This window comes from Pseudopipra pipra, chromosome W (assembly GCF_036250125.1).
Source record: "Pseudopipra pipra isolate bDixPip1 chromosome W, bDixPip1.hap1, whole genome shotgun sequence".
Taxonomy (NCBI): domain Eukaryota; kingdom Metazoa; phylum Chordata; class Aves; order Passeriformes; family Pipridae; genus Pseudopipra; species Pseudopipra pipra.
The window spans coordinates 58,023,202-58,040,012 of NC_087580.1; the positions used below are offsets into that span (position 1 = coordinate 58,023,202).

Consider the following 16,811-nt stretch of genomic DNA (forward strand, 5'->3'; position numbering starts at 1 on the left):
AAGAAGGGAAAGAAAGTTATTGTGCAGATGAAAATTGCAGCCAGAGAAGAGCGGAATGAGAACATATGAACAACAATGTAGACATCAAGGTCAGTGGAGAAGGAGGGGGAGGAAGTACTCCAGGTGCCAGAGCTGAGGTTCCCCTGCAGCCCATGGTGCAGACCATGGTGAGGCAGGCTGTCCCCCTGCAGCCCATGGAGGATCACCGGGGTGCAGACATCCACCTGCAGCCTGTGGAGGAGTCCACGCCGGAGCGGGTGGATGCTCGAAGGAGGCTGTGACCCTGTGGGAGGCCCATGCTGGCGCAGGGTCTTGGCAGGGACCTGCAACCTGTGGAGAGAGGAGCCCACGCAGGAGCAGGTTTCGCTGGTAGGACTTGTGGCCCTGTGGGGGACCAACGCTGGAGCAGCTTGTTCCTGAAGGACTGCACCTCATGGAGAAGTGACCCACATGGCAGCAGTTTTGTAAAGAACTGTCACCGTGAGATGGACTCACGCCGGAGAAGTTCGTGAAGGACTGTCTCCCGTGGGAGGGACCCCATGGGAGCAGGGGAAAGACGACTCTCCCTGAGCAGCAGCAGAAACAACTGAAACTCCATTCCCCATCTCCCTGCACCACTGGGGGGAGGAGGTAGAACTTGGAAGGAAGGAAGGAGGGGTGGGGGGGAAGGTGTTTTTAAGACAGTATCAAAATCTTTACTGAAATCATCAACTGGCTTCCCTTGTTCAGCTAGGTGGGTTACCTCGTCATAAAAGGAAATCAGGTTTGATAAGCAGGACTTTCATGAAGCTGTGCTGACTTTAACCAGTGACTGCATTGTCTTTCAGGTTGTCTTGGTTTAATGATAATATATTTGTGAGATGGGACATCTAATGAGATGAATCCTTCTTTTTTATTTCCCTCCTCCCAATATAGAGAAGGTAAAAATTAAGAGGAGGCTGAATGAAGAAGGAAAAAATTAAAATTTTACTAGAAAGGGAAACAAATAAAAAAACCTCAAAACAATAGCAGCTATCCCCCTCCCCCTAGGTTAAAACAAAACCTGGAAGGATATTTTGTCCGCAAAAGTCTTGTGCTGCTGAGGGTTCTGACGTAGCAACCATGTGAATGTTGGTGGCTGAGCCCGGGCTGACCCAGCATGGCGTGGGGCCTAGTGGGGAGGAGTGGGCTCCGGTCGTGGGGCTGCAGCGCTTTGTGTGGGTCATAGAGTGAAATGTCTGCATCTGAGGCAGTGGTAACTCCAGGAAGGGGAATCCCGAGCTGGCGGCAGCCTTTGAACTATTGCGAAATAGCTCCAAAAGTGCTCCAAAGACAGTTCTATGGTGGTTACCCTGTGTCTGAGCTTGGTTGGACAGCAAAGGGATGGCTGAGCGCTCTGGTAAAGACTCTGAGAGTCCACAGTGCTCCAGCAAGCAAAAACCAAGTACAGAGAGAGCAGTTTTGGCCTGCACCTGCCTTTTATCTCCTGACTCTCTATTTCCCAGGGTGCTCGATTCCAGGGACCCACCTTTCCAGTGGGTTCTGAGACCCCGGGGGCAGTCTTCCCCTGATCCAACTTGGACAGGGGTGGTCCCCAAGCTCCAAATTACGTGGTGGTATGAAATATTTATCACTGAAAATCCTTCCCATTTAACTAAAACTACGACACAGGTGTTTTTCAATACCTCCCAGAATAATCTTCTCCATGACTTTACCAGGCACTAAAGTGAGACTGACAGGCCTGTAGTTTCCAGGGTTCTCCTTCTTGCCCTTCTTGAAAACTGGGACAATGTTCGCCAGCTTCCAGTCATATGGGACCTCTCAGGATTCCCAAGACCACTCAAAAATCATCAAGAGAGGTTTTGCGATGACATCGGCAGCTCTTCGAGGATTCTTGGATGGATCCCATCAGGCCCCATAGATTTGTGAGAATCCACCTGGAGCAGTAGATCCTGCACAGTTTCAGGGTCAACTGGGAGTTGATCATTCTCACAGTCATGGTCCTCCAGCTCAGGGCTCTGAGACCCCCTTGGTCCATCATCCGTGTTGAAGACAGAGGCAAAAAAAGCATTAAACTGCCTTGTCTCTATCTCTGTTTGTAGGTGACCATCCTCATCCTGTAACGGGCCAATGATATTTCTATACTACCTATGGCCATTAATGTATTTGAAAAAACTCTTTTTATTGTCCCCCACATTTCTGGCAGCTTCAACTCCAGTTGAGCTTTGGACACATGAATTTTCTTCCTACATTGGCAAGCAGCATCTCTGAATTCTTCCCATGTCACTTGACCTTGCTTCCACTGGGCATACAGCTTCCTTTTTTGCCTTATTTCCAAGAGAAGATCCCTGCTCAGCCAAGCCAGCATTCTGTCTCTCCTGCTTGCCTTCCGGCATTTTGTAATTGCCTGCTCCTGTGCCCTTAGGAGGTGATGTTTAAAAAGTGACCAGCACTGATGGACCCCAACACCTGCAAAAACATTTTCCCAGGGGACCGACCTTACTACTTCCCTGAGCAGCTTTCTCAAATGAAATTTCTTTGCTGTCTCTTGATGTTAAGCTCACCAGCACCTTCATACCCTTCATCTTTATCTGATGCTGGTCTGTCCAATTTTCTAAGGTACAGATGGAATATGGGAATAATTAATGCTTGTATTTTAAATAAATAAAGAGGCAAACAGAAAACACACACACAGACCATTCCAATACTTAAAATGAGATTATGACCTGTTGGGGATTAAATTACATTTACTTATATAATATTAGAAATTATTTGTGTAGTTTTAAGTTTAATTGTAACTTGCTTACAGTTTAGCATGGGTGGGCCCTGCTCAAAGCTTGGCATAGGTGAACTTTAAATGAACCCTGTTTGTTAGCAGGGGAGTAAACAGAGAAAGACTAGATACCTTCAGATAAGGGTTGAGATCCGGGAGGGCTCCAAGCTGGAAGAGCAGTTAATGGCCTGCCCATATGGACATGAAGAAAGAATCCAATGAGGTGTTAGATGATCCCAGACCATAAATCACCATAGGACCAAGAGATGCATGCAGGGCATGTGAAGATCGAGTGCACAGATTGTGAGGTTTATAAAGGCCCAGGAATTTCTTTCTTTAGGGTCCCTCACTGGAAGCACCCAGATTGAGCTGAAATCAACCAACTCTGCCTCAGAACCCAGGCTCTGAACTCTTCTTTAGCAGACCAGTTTACTAGCTGGTGGCATGGGTCATCATAATCAATCATTCAGAAACAAGCTTAGCTCATTTTCATTAAAAAAAAAAAAGCAACATCAAAACTCCAGACCGAAGTTCCAAGTATTAATTAGAAGGAAACAAAGGAGAAAAAATAATTAAGAAAATGAGCGTCAAAAAGATTGCAGGAATCTTTGTCAATTTTTATGAGTTATATTTTGGAATAAATATCAGACCTTTTTAATAAGCACCCGTACTTGTTTTTTGCAAAATCCGCATAGGGAGCTTTTAAAGTTGTCATGACTAGGCTTCGTGAACGAAGATTTTGGGAGGGCTCTACTCACATTTGTTACAAGCGCGCTGGTGGCTAAAAAGGCCAATATGAGATAGGCACGTCCAGTTGCAAAAGGCACAGCAGAAAGACTCCTTAGGTGGTATATTCTGCAAGGTACGATTCTTTCTGCGTTGCTTTTTCTCCTCAAGAGTGATCCTGCGTGCTTTCTCAAAAGCATCAGCAGCGTTATAGATGGTGTGTCTCCAGACCTCCCGATTGGAGGTCAGAGTAGACCAGTTATGTTGATCAATATGGCCAAGGCTGAGATGTTGTTTCAGGGAGTCCTTGTATCTTCTCTTCGGGGCTCCTCTCTTGCAGCAGCCGGTGACAAGTTCACCATAAAGCATGATCTTGGGGAGGCGGTAGTCCTTCATCCTTGAGACGTGCCCTGCCCAACACATCTGAGTTCTCAGCAACATGGCCTCAATACTTGTGATTGCTGCTTGTTCTAGAACAGATGTATTAGTCACATAATCTGACCAGTGGATGTTGAGGATTGTACGGAGGCAGCGTTGATGAAAGCATTATTGGTTATTAGAAAGGGCTCAGAAAGTACGTTGCCATATCTGACTTGGCCGTGCTGATCCTCATGGAGTGAGATGATGATTTTAAGGAACTTGGGGGGACAACCTAAACGTTCCAAAATCTGTCACAGACCTTTTCTGTTTACAGTATCGAAAGCCTTGGTGAGGTCAACAAAGGTTACATAGAGACCTTTGTTCTGTTCCCTACACTTCTCTTGCAGTTGTCTGAGAACAAATACCATGTCTGTGGTACTCCTGTTGGCTCTGAAACCACATTGGCTTTCAGGTAGAATTCCTTCTGCTATGGCGGGTATTAGTCTGTTCAAAAGTATTCTTGCCAGGTTTTTGTCAGCAATGGAGAGCAGAGTAATACCACAGTAATTTGAACAGTCTGATTTAACTCCTTTCTTCTTATACAGGGTGATGATGACTGCATCTCGAAGGTCTGATGGTAGTTCGCCTAGTTCCCAGTAGCATACCACAAACTTGAGAAATTTAGCATGGAGTGCATGGCCCCCATGTTTCCAGACTTCGGGTGGAATTCCATCAACCCCAGCTACCTTGCGAATTCTCACCTGCTGTATGGCCTTAAGGGTTTCTCCCAAAGTGGGGGCAATATCCAAGTCATCCTTCACGAGCTGTGGTGTAATGTGCTGAATTGCTGAGTCTTGGACTACATGGTTGGTACTGAAAAGAGCCTGAAAGTGTTCAGACCATCGATTCAGAATGGAGGTTTTATCTGTCAGAAGCGTTTGACCATCTGCGCTGAGTAGAGGGTTTTGTACCTGGTATGTAGGCCCGTATGCTGTTTTCAGGGTCTCATAGAATCCTCTGTAATCACCAGTATCTGCGCATAATTGAGTTTTTTCAGCTAGATTGATCCACCACTTGTTCTGGATGTCACGGAGTTTCTGTTGGAGCTTGCTGCATGCAAGACGAAAGGCGGCTTTTCTTACGTGACAGGATGGCAGTGCAAGGTGTGCTTGGTGAGTAGATCTCTTGTTCCTCAACAATTCCTGGATGTTCTGATTGTTTTCATCAAACCAGTCCTTGTTCTTCTTGAAGGAGAACCCTAAGGATTCTACAGAGGACTGCAGGATGCTGTTTTGAATATGGTGCCAAAGTGTTTCAGGAGAGGCATCTATAGAATCTATGAAATGGTTTTTGAACCTAGTTTGAAGATTTGCCTGGAATCTGTCTCTCACTGTGGCTGATTGGAGATTGTTAACGTGGAGTCTCCTTCTTGGAATACTTCCCCTTTTAGGTTTGAACTTAAAGTTGAAGTTAAGTTTACAGCGCACAAGATGATGGTCTGTTTGGCATTCTGCACTAGGCATCACGCAGGTATGGTGGACATCGCGGACATCTCTCCGTCGCACCAAGACATAATCGATGAGGTGCCAATGCTTAGATCTAGGATGCATCCAGGTTGTCTTCAGACTATTTTTCTGCTGAAAGATAGTATTAGTGATGGTGAGCTGTTGCTCTGCACAGAATTCTTGCAGAAGTCGACCATTATCGTTGCAGTTTCCAACACCATGCTTGCCTAATATTCCTATTCAGGGTTCAAAGTTCTTTCCTACTCTGGCGTTGAAATCACCAAGGATAATGATCTTATCATCTGCAGGAACCTTTTGGGTAAGGAGGCGCAGGTCAGTGTAAAATTTATCTTTTTCGGCAGGGTCAGCTTGGAGAGTTGGGGCATATATACTAAAGAGGACAACATGTTGCTTGTTGTGTAGTGGAAGGCGTAGGGAGATAATGCGGTCAGAATGATCTGTCAGCAGATTTTCAAGTTTATGGACAATAGAGTTTTTAATCATGAAGCCAACTCCTGAGAGATGCCTCTCGGTTCTGGGTTTACCTGACCAAGAGAGTGTGCAACTGGCACCATGTTCTCTAAGACTGCCTTCCTCATGGAGATGAACTTCACTGAGAGCAGCTATGTCAATATTGAGACGTGGTAGTTCGTGGGCAATTAGGGCAGAGCGACGCTCAGGACATCCACTATCTGCAGTGTCAAGCATGGTTCTGATGTTCCAGCATGCGAGAGTCAATTTGGGTACACCTTTGGAGGCAGGTGTATGCCTTTGTGTTTTGATCTTTGTGTGACCGCATTAGTAGCAGATGCCCATTGGCTGCAGTTAACCAACCGGGTGAAGGGGGAGATGAGTTTTGGTTAGACCACCTTTTCTAGGCCCCTCTCTGAGTGGAGCAAGCAGTGCTCTCCTTGAAAAAGGTTGCTTGGTCATTCAGGATGCTGCTGAAAGAGACTGTCATCTCCGGTCAGTCTTGTGATGGTTTTACTCAGGCCTTCCTGGAGACCAGCTTGTAACCAGGAAGGAACTAGGAAAGTGGTCACGGAAGTATTCCATGCTATTCCTTTACGCAACTTGAGGTATAAATAAAGCCAGCAGGAGGCTGAGGTTCGAGAACGGTGGGTCCCTGTCTCAGTCTGGCTTATCTGGAGCTGAGGCCTACAGCGACTGCTGTTATCTGCCACGCATGAGGGGAGAGTGCTGGGCCGTGTCTAGCCATCCTGCTTGTTCAAAGGGAAGTGGTGAGATTTTGCTAATTTACCTTCAGTTGGCTGGTTGACTTGTTTGGTCTTTGTCCCTTTTTGTCCTTTTCCCTTCTCCTTCCCCCTCTTCCCTTTTGGGGAGCTGTTTGGGATTTCTGGAGTTGTGGTGTATAGTATTCTCATTGTATATATCTGTCTTATATGAAAAATATATATATATTTTTTGCTATAGCTTTGGCTGCTTAGGTCGTTTTTTTTCTTCTCTCTCTGGGAAGCAGTTCCTTGTTGTCGGGTTTCGGGGACTTGGTGGGAAGCCAGCTCGAAACTTGCACAAGTCTCTAACGACCCATGTCCTGAACCGCCTGCATGCGGGGTTGGGTCTGCAACTTCCAGTGCACCTTATCACCTGCATTTTCGACCCTCGCCCGTCGCTACAGGGCTTTACAAATGTGGGTATAACCTTCAAGCCCGCGCAGTGGATTTTTTAGGTGAGACGCAGTATGCATGGAACTGGACCCACCCTTTAATCCTAAGGTTGGTTCATCTGCCAGGGCCTAGCGAGCTTGGACGGTGGCAGCGAGGTCCTCAGGACGTAGGTTTAATTAGAGTATCCTTCTCTTAGATGGATGGCCTTACAGGGCTAAGCGAGCTCCACCTGCCCGGGTTTGGGATTAGAGTTGTCCTTCTCCTAGGATGACTGCCAGAAGGCTAGCGAGCTCATCCTGCCCATGGACAGATTTTATCTGACCCTTCAGTTTTGACCTGTCTGGCATGGGAGACCCTACCGAAGGCATGTACCATCGCCAGCATAGTTCGCAACCGCATAGGGGTACACAGGCTTCTTTCCCATTAAAACAGTTAGGGCAAGCCTTTCACTCCCTACTTTTCTGCCACCCATCTTTATTCAATCCCAGGGAAATACCCAGGAACATCCCTTTGTCCTGACCACCCTTTCAGGACGCAATAAATAAATCCAAAACAAACCGAACCTGGGCAGTAGCCACAGGTGAGCCAAAAACAAACCGTTCTAGCCCCCGTACCCACCCGGGGCTCGGGTATCTCCCATGGCCCCAGCCCAGCCAAAACCCCCCAACCCCCCAGAAGAACCTGCTATCCACCCTGACCTTATCCTCTCCTCACCGTGTTACCACAGATCTTCCCTCATACTGCTCACCTGTGACACTCCATACAGGGCTGCCCTGTCCACCCTCCCGCCGGTCTGAGGACCCCCACGGCTCGCCCAACACCCTTCTCCTCCCCCAAACCTGACCAGCAAACCTCTGTGCGCTCCGAAGCTCCCCCTCTCCTCTCCCACAAGGGCACAGTCCCTGCTGGCGAAGCTCCCCTCTCCTTTTCCCTGCTGGGGCCGGCCCCACGCGTGCCCAGGGCCTGGCCCCGCGCTGCCTTTAGAGTTGTACAAACTATAAAAATACTGAAAGCAAGAAAGGGCGAGACATCAACTGAGATGTTGGAACAAATGTCAGAGGAAGAGAATTTAAACAAACCTGTGTCAGCACTCAGTTCATCTAGCAGTCCTCTGGTTCTCCAGGTAGATCCTGAGTCTTGATTTCCTAAAGAATTATTGTGCTCTTGAACTACTGCAGCTGCCAACAGATGGTCCACATTTACCACTTCTGGGTCTGAGTTTGTGTCTGATATATCATAGTGAGCTACAACTGGAGGTCCATCTGCAGGAGAGAAAAGCAACGTAGATTAGAAGTCATTATACTGTGAAAAACACCTCTAAAAGTACAAAGTACAATAATGTAAGGATTAATGCAATGTCCTACATGAAGCTCATAAAGTTATAGTTTATAGTGATACATTATATGAATAATTAAACTTCAGTTAATGAACATAGTCTGAGATTAGAGACATTTTAACCTTTGCATACACAGAAAACACAAATGTAAGAAAAACACATTTATGAAATTACCAGTTATTTGTGTATTATCTTTTACATTAACACATCAACATCTCCATATCTGATGACGTTACATTTACCATTTTAAAAGGATAAACTTCAGTTTAAATCAAAAATAATAAGTTACAGGACATTAAATTTCGCAAGACAAAATATTTATCTAGAGAATTTTACAAAAGTCAAGTGAGATCTTACATTACTTTATGGTTGATTGAATAAAACTAAGTTTTTGATATAACTGATCCAGTGACAATAAATTTAAAGTTAGGCAACTTTCCTTTCATAACATTTACCTGTCAAAGGCAGCGGAATTTTTCCGAGTGGCAATGTTTTTTGGTGTTGTTTTTTTATAGATTGGGGATAACAAGAAACAAAACTATAACGTGCAGTGATAAATATGCTTTTAATTCAATATGATAACCATATGCATTTGTGGCCACCAAAGTGAAGGAAGAAAGAGGGAGAGAAAATAGCTTATCTGGTTCTGAAATCTGTTCTTGAGGAATAATAAAAAGCTATTTTTGGTCTATTTTGTTAGGACCAACTATATTCTTTGTGATGAATGAAAATCACTTCTAATTGGAAAGCATGCTAAAAACAGAAGAGGCGCAAAAACATAGTCAAATTCAAGACAAAGATTAATGTGGAAGCAGAGAGAATGGATAAATAATTCTGAAAGCATGTGTGATTTAACTCAAATGCCTCATCCCAGCTACAGCTTATTGACTCAGATTGGATGAAAGTTGTTGGAGTTCCCACTCCCCAAATTAGAGAATCAAAACTTTCTTTGGGCCAAGACTTCATCAACAAAAACGAGGATGAAATAGAAAAAAGTTTCAAATTTACTTCTCTGAAAAGCTGTTTCTCCTGAGGTTTTTGGGGTGGGGTTTTTTGGGTTTGGTTTTGTTTGGGTTTTTTTTTTGTAACTTGGTGCCTGAAACATAATTCAACTTGCTATTTTCAGAAGCACCTATTTTGTGATTAGCAACACACTTCATTGAAGAGTGACCATATTGTTTAACTCATGCTAAAGATCAGTTTTGCAACAAGGTATGAAGAAATTCACAAAATATTTCCAATCAGACCTGTCTCCAAAACAACAAGTTCATAAAGCAATGTTATATTACAAACTTAAAACAGACCCGACAAAAATAAATGGGTAGTTAAATGCCAGTGTATTAAAGACCAAACTGCAACATGAACAGATAATGATTATGACTGGAAAAGAAGTCCTGATAATTAACTGAAAGGCAATCTTTGTATTTTTAAAAGGCAATTACAAAATAATGGAATACCAAGTTCAAAATTAAGCTGGCTGATGTTCAGTTAATTTTTTGTGACAGCTGATGATTAAATTACATGCAGAAGTTACAACTGGACTGAATCATGAGAGGGATGTTTTCTTTCAGTCTTATCATTAGAGTTCAGCATGAACATATATAACGTGAGCTATAAAAATAAACAGTCCAGTACAGAAGATACGAGGGTGAAGTACAATATTGACTATTTGCCCATTTTTTCAAAAGGTTATCTAAAATTTAAGGAGCTATGTACTGTTCCTTCAGGTCTTTGTTTCTCTCACTTCTTAGAAGATGTCCAAAAACAGAAGCAAAATTTGATTTTTAGATAGACATGTCTACACAAGTAAAATTGTACTGGGACAAAAGGCACCAATAGTCTCAAGTCAAAATTGTACCACTCCTACATGTATAATCATGCAAAAATATATAATAAATGTATATACATGCAGAGTGATATTCTCATCACCTACCCATAGGAATAACTTGTGTGAAAGTCTTCATCAGTAGGGAATACAAGCATAAACTTGTAATCTGTAGCTCCACTCTTGTATCTTCCACACTTCCAAACAGAACACCTTATAACTTTGCTTCAATTTAGTATACATCAAACAGACAAAAATTATTTTCAGTATAATTTACATACTGTAATTATATGTCCATGTAAGAGCCACCAATTTTACAATCTGGAAAAAACAAGCTGCCTATATACAAAGCAATAACAGCAGAGATCTATTTTTGCTTTTCTTAGCCTTGCCTTTCAGGATCAGGTTTGAAAACCAAAGGGCCTGACACCAGTGTTAACTATACCTATCACCAGTAAATGACCAACAAAGCCAAGATAATGGCCTTGATGGTGCAACAGATCCCCAGATTCTCAGCATGTATAAAAGAAGAAATAAGCAATAAATGCCTATGTGTGTTTAAAAAAACCCAAAAAATAAGTAAATTGTAGATGACTACAACTAGATGAAAGTTGCAGTGAAGGCATATAAAAAAATCCTCTAAAACATCCTCTGTTCCCAAAAGCCTGTTTCCTTTTCAGTGCTATAATGATTGGACAGGAGCAGTTAAATTTGGAAAGAAATAATACTTCCCTAGCCAACTACATGATCACCCAGTGACGTGATACCAAGTGAATGTGTGGTACCAAGAAATAAGGACAATTGGCTTCAGCTAGGAAATAAAGTTTAAAAATGCTTTCAGGTTGAAAAGGTAAAAGGATTAACTACAAGCGAAATTGTACTTTATCATCTTTTCTTTACAATAGAGCCACACCTTGCAATTACTTATTGCAACAGGATTTCATCAGATAGAAAAACAGACACCAAAAGAAAACCATGCCAGAATCAAAACTTAATGTAGCATAATTAGGAGGTTCCCTGGTCAGTAATTTAAACAATCTATTTAAGAAAAATCATGTCTTTTGAGAAGCCAAGGTAGCTGGAAGATGTACATATCCCTGGTGATAAGCTATAATTCATTTCTAAAGCAATAAATTCTTGAAAAAGGCAAAGATGAAAGTTAATAAATACCAACAGCAAAATATAGATGTTGACATTTAATGTTAACAGGAGTAGGGAAAGACTGCATTTTTTATTTTTAAAGATATCAGAGGACAACTGAATCAGAAGTCACATTCACGAACATCCATGTCTACACATATCAGCCTTCATTTTAGGCTTGCAACATAGAAAATTCAATAATTCCTTATCTACTATCTTCTCCCATGTTTCATAGAGCCACATCTCAACATTCACTGGTCTAAACTGTGCTGTAAGATCCACACTACTATTATCCCTTATTTTATTATAATGGCAGCACAAGCAAAAAAATGAGAATCAAAAGTAAAATCTCAGCTGTAGGTTAAAAGCAGCGATTCTATAAAAAGCATTGTACTTTTCTGCTGCAACAGCTCTGTATCAATGCACAGGAAACAAAAGATATTAGCTAGCAGAACCTGAATGGGGAATTTAGACCTTTACGTCTATGTAGACAGGCTGAGAGAGTTGGGGTTGTTCAGCCTGGAGAAGAGAAGGCTCTGGGGAGACACCTTAGAACACCTTGCAGTACCTAAAGGTGTTACAAGAGAGCTGGAGAGGGACTTTGGACAAGGGCATGGAGGAATAGGAAAAGGGGGGATAACTTCAAACTGACAGAGGGCAGAGTTAGATTGGATATTAGACAGAAATTCTTGACTGTGAGGGTGGTGAGGCATTGGCACAAGTTGCCCAGAGAAGCTGTGGCTGCCCCATCCCTGGAAGTGTTCAAGGCCAGGTTGGATAGGGCTTGGAGCAACCTGGTCTAGTGGAAGGTGCCCCTGTCCATGGCAGGGGGGCTGGAACTAGATGGTCTTTAAGGTCCTTTCCAACCCAAACCATTCCATGACTGATTCTAAATTATTATTTGTCTTTAGCTTTCTTAAATTTAGGCATGTTGTGTCAAGCTTATCACCTAAACTCACTCCCACTGTAGCCAGAGAGAAGTTGTTCAGAGTAAGGTAATCTCAGTCTGGAAACTACAGCCTGGAGCATCACCATCTCCCCTCCTTCCCCAGTAAACAGAAAGAGCTTAGACAGCCACTGTAGCCAAGGCACCTAACTTTTACACCACTGAAGTTCAGCAAAATGAATTCCAGCTTTAGGAATGGGATTTAAACTTCGCTATGTTTTCTCCACAAGTAGAGGAAAAAGACTGAAATCTCCAGAGGACTTTCCTGATTAAAATAATTTCAAAATTAAAAACCTAATTTTGGTGTCCTGAATCAATGGAGATGTGGAGCCTTATTTAGGTGTGAATGTCACCCTAAGCTTTAAAAAACACACAACGGGTACAATAATAATAGCAATAATATTTATAGCACTTTACTCTTACAGAAAGCTTTCCATTAGAGGATCTCAAGGAGCTCTGAGGTGCTTATTAACCTCCTTTTGCCTATGGGGAAACTGAGACAAGCAGAGATTTGCAGCTTGCTCAAGGCTAACAAGCAGAAGAGCTCAGCTTTGGTGAAAACAACACTCCCCTCAAATTACTGAGCTATTTTTAACTAGTAAATTATTGAGGAGTTTAAAAATAGTGTTTAGGAATGCTTTCGTGAAATGTGCAAAAACTAAACAGCTAAAGAGAGGCACCTAGGTAACTGCAAGCCCAAGGAGACACGGCTTCTTCCAGCCTCACCTCTACATCTTTACTGTGAATATAGGCACTACTTTGTCTCAGTCTTGGTACTCTAAACTAAATTTGATTTATTTTTATATAACAAAAGGGAATACTGAGACATTTTAAAATAATAAGAGAATGCCCTCAATTACACTTGGCACTTAAATTTAAGAGAGAATTCCATTTACTTCAAGATTACACAAAACATGGAATGGACTTTAATACCTATATCAAATGATCATTACAGTAATTGAAATATTTTGTGTACCAAAAACTAGAAGATTCATCTTAAGTGACTTGCCAAAATATTTTACAGTAGACACATCAGTAACTTTGATCCAAACAGAAAGACTTCATATACAAGACTACAGGCTGACAGTCTTCTTGTTTATATAAGCAATACAACCCTGCTATTATTTAAAACGTGATCCTGAGCTGCTGTTTCATAAAGTATGCACAGTTCAAATGGCATAAACTAGTTGAACCCTAAACCAATTCCCATGGGGGGATGGGGGGCAGGAGATGTTGTTTAGCAACATGAAACACTTCATTACTATGTTTATTTATTTATTCGAGGTTATAGTAGTTACATTTCAAAATTTACAGGGTTAGACAAAGAATACATTGTAAATACAATAAAAAAACAAGAGTGTAACAACATTCTCTCTAAAATCATAAAATTAACTTTATCAGTGAATCCACTTTCCTCACATTTTCCTTCATTTCACGCAGTAAAGCTTTTGTGTTTGTTTTTTTAACCATAATAAAATAATAAAATCAAACCAACATTATTAAATGATTATCTGTTCTCAGACTGGATCATTTTTAATATATCACATCAAAAGAGATCTCAAAAATTCAAGTCTTGCTGATCAACATTCATTCTTTTGGGCTTTTTGATGACTAGATGGAAAATATCTTGGATTTGTTTTACCAAATTATATATAAAGATGACATAAAGTCTTTTTCATTGTGTGTTAAGCAAAGGCACATGGAACATGACTGTGCATTGAAAATATTGGGGAGTGGCCTCTATATCTCATGATAGGATTTATTTTCCCTGATGCCACCTAATGATTCATTAATTATGGAAGCAGATATATTAGACAGATCTCTTCTCCAGTTTTACTTGCAAAAGTGTATCAGAAGGCTTTTGGAAACTGTCACACCCTACACTCTTACATAGCCATGACAGTTAAAAAAAATTCCCTGTGTAAATACAACTTAATATTAGGAAAAGGCAGCAAACACGCACCCTATAAACACCCCTCCAGAAAGCATCACATTTTTGCAAGTACAAACTGAAACTTCCTATGGAAGGACTGATACAGCCTTGATGCAAAACTTTTGATGCTCCCATCAGTCTGTGAGATTTAACAGAGCACTTGAAATTGCTTCTAACTTAATAAGCCTATTTTCCATGTACCTTCATTTTGCTGATCTAACACTATGTGATTAATAAAATTTGTTAGAAAGACTGGTTTCTAGCTTCATGTTTTGCAAGGTACTGTCCATCTCTGTCAATGAACCCAAATATTGTAGCTTCTACAGTACAAATTACACAGTGCATTTGTTCTACTGCTTCCAAATGTAACTGCAGTGGTCACAGTGCAGACTCCAATTATTTTAGAAACGTCTACTCAACTGGCCTGATTTACTCAGCCTCATCAGGCAAAGACTCCCCTGAAAGTCAGCTAAGGGATCTGACCAAAAACTACAGAATAAGTTTAATTTCTAATGAAATGAAATGCTAGCCCCATTAAAACCAGCAGAAAACTTTTAATAGCAATGGGGCTAGAATTTAATGTCTTAACACACTTGAAATATTACTTTTAAAAAAAGACATTTACAGTATGTGGCTACAGGAAGAGACAAAATATATTAACAAGACAGATCAGTGATAATAAACACATTTCAATTTGTAAAATAACTGCCAAATATGATCCTGTTTCATTGAAGTTAAGAGTGGTTCTCCAGTTTTAACTCTAGCAGCTCAGATAAAATAATCTAATTATCCTGCAAAACCACTAAAAGACACTATGAACTTTAAAAAAAATAGAGATCTATATTTCTGCCTGAATTATTTTCTCATACTGGTAAAAATAACACTGAAGTGCAGTATATCTGAAAGGTTTAAGATTTTTTCTTTCCCCCCTGCTCAGTTATTTTTTGCAATAGAAAAATTGAATAAAATTTCATTGCCTTTACTTCAATTTTTTTCCTAAATAAAACCTTGTGGTGGGGGAAAAACCAGTTTTCTCCCTGAAGTTATAAAATGGTAACCCCCCAGGGGGTGGTTACCCTTGGGGTTGAGTCAAGTCATGTTCTGAGGCCATGAGGAGAGAGAGGCCCTGAGCCCCACTGGGGGCTGGGCCCCCCCCAGCCCCTGGCTGGGGGGCTACAGGGACTTGGAACAGTGTTAGACTGGGCTAAGTATCTGTAGCTGAGAAGCTGGGAGTTTTTTTTCTCCTCCACTGTGAGCAGCAGACAGAGCAGCAGCAGAAACAGCACTGGCCGGAGACTGTGGCTGAAAGCCAAGAGATAAGGGAGAAGCAGCAGAGACGGCATGTAGCCAAGGAAGACACAGAGAAATGTCTAATGGAGACAGAGCAGAACTAATCTCTATGGACAGAGTTGTGGGGTAAGAACTGAAAACCAAAACCCCCAAACTCCTTTTGAGATCTCTCCTAAAGTGGAGGGGGTGGACTCCTACTGGATGGAAGTCCTAAAATGCAGCATGCACTGCAGAGAGAGGAGCTGAGAAGCTCAGGCATCCTGGAAAGCTGGACCGGGATGGACAGAATGGAATGCAGAGGAGGGCTTCAACCCCCCCCCCCTTGTTGCTGCTAAGCTAGCAGCCTGAGATCAGAGCACGGGAGCTCTGCAAGGGAGTTTGAATCCCCTGAGGATAAGGACCATCACGAAGGCTTCTGCACTTTGTTGATATGATGTGGTGAAGCGACCTTTGCCCTGGTGAACGCAGTCCATGGAAGACAAAGACACTCGCTTGGAGTCGAAGGGTCGAGAGGGGCTTGGAAGCCTCCCTTATGTGTAATGATAAAAGATCCAGCCACAGCTGCTGCATGGAAGAGAGAGAGACTGCTGCCCTAGAGAGACTGCTGCTCTGAGAGTGGAAAGGATCTCTTCCTTCTTCCCTCCTGGACTTTTATTTGGAGGGAGAAGAGATTTGATCCATTGTAAATACTGCTTTATCATAGAAAAGATAGTTATGATTGTATATGATGTATTGTAATATTTATTTGTACAGTCATTGTAATATATTTCCCTTTCCTCCATATTGAGTCCTGTGTGGTGTCTGGAAAACCCATCTCGCAGTGGGTTGAGATGTGGGAGGGAGGCTTGGACTTGGGAATTGGATTTTGGGGCTCTCAAACCATTACAAACCTGAAAATTCAGATGTTTGAAGCAAAACCCAAATACTCAGACAAAGTGATGTGTGAAGGGTGGAGCTTCCTAAAGACCTTTCTTGCTAAACCCCACTTGAGGGAGGGAAGCAGCACAAATGCTTGGAAAGTTGTAGCCAAGCCTGCAAAACCACTGCACACTTTCAAGGACTCCTAAAAAGGGTCAAATTTTAGGAGAAAATCCTTTAAATTTTTATTTACTGAGCTGTCAGTTTGACATTTAGGGACATTTAAATTGAGCCTTTATACAAAGACATCTTTTTTCTGCACAGGAAACTGTGTTTCACCGGCCACTTAGTCCTAATTCCACATTCCATTACTCCTATGCTGAAACAGCTGCCACATTGAAAACATGTAATTCAATATTAAAAATTACAATGTAGGAACAGGTTTCCCGAGGAAGTTGTGGATGTCTCATCTCTGGAAGTGTACATGGCCAGGTTGGATGGGGCTTGGAGCA

The 16,811-nt window shown here is 42.1% G+C and overlaps 1 protein-coding gene across 1 annotated transcript in view; it reads right to left on the minus strand.

Annotated features, from left to right (window-relative positions):
- Window positions 1-1,829: 1,829 nt before the first annotated feature.
- The window catches only part of LOC135405067 (protein ARK2N-like), a 61,209-nt gene continuing 46,227 nt past the window's right edge, over window positions 1,830-16,811 (minus strand). The window contains exons 3-6 of the mRNA XM_064639785.1: window positions 7,979-8,233; window positions 4,810-5,105; window positions 4,600-4,722; window positions 1,830-2,096 (exon numbers count right to left, since the gene is read on the minus strand). Coding sequence (XP_064495855.1) covers window positions 1,830-2,096; window positions 4,600-4,722; window positions 4,810-5,105; window positions 7,979-8,233 — 941 coding nt within the window. The remainder of the gene's footprint in view (window positions 2,097-4,599; window positions 4,723-4,809; window positions 5,106-7,978; window positions 8,234-16,811) is intronic.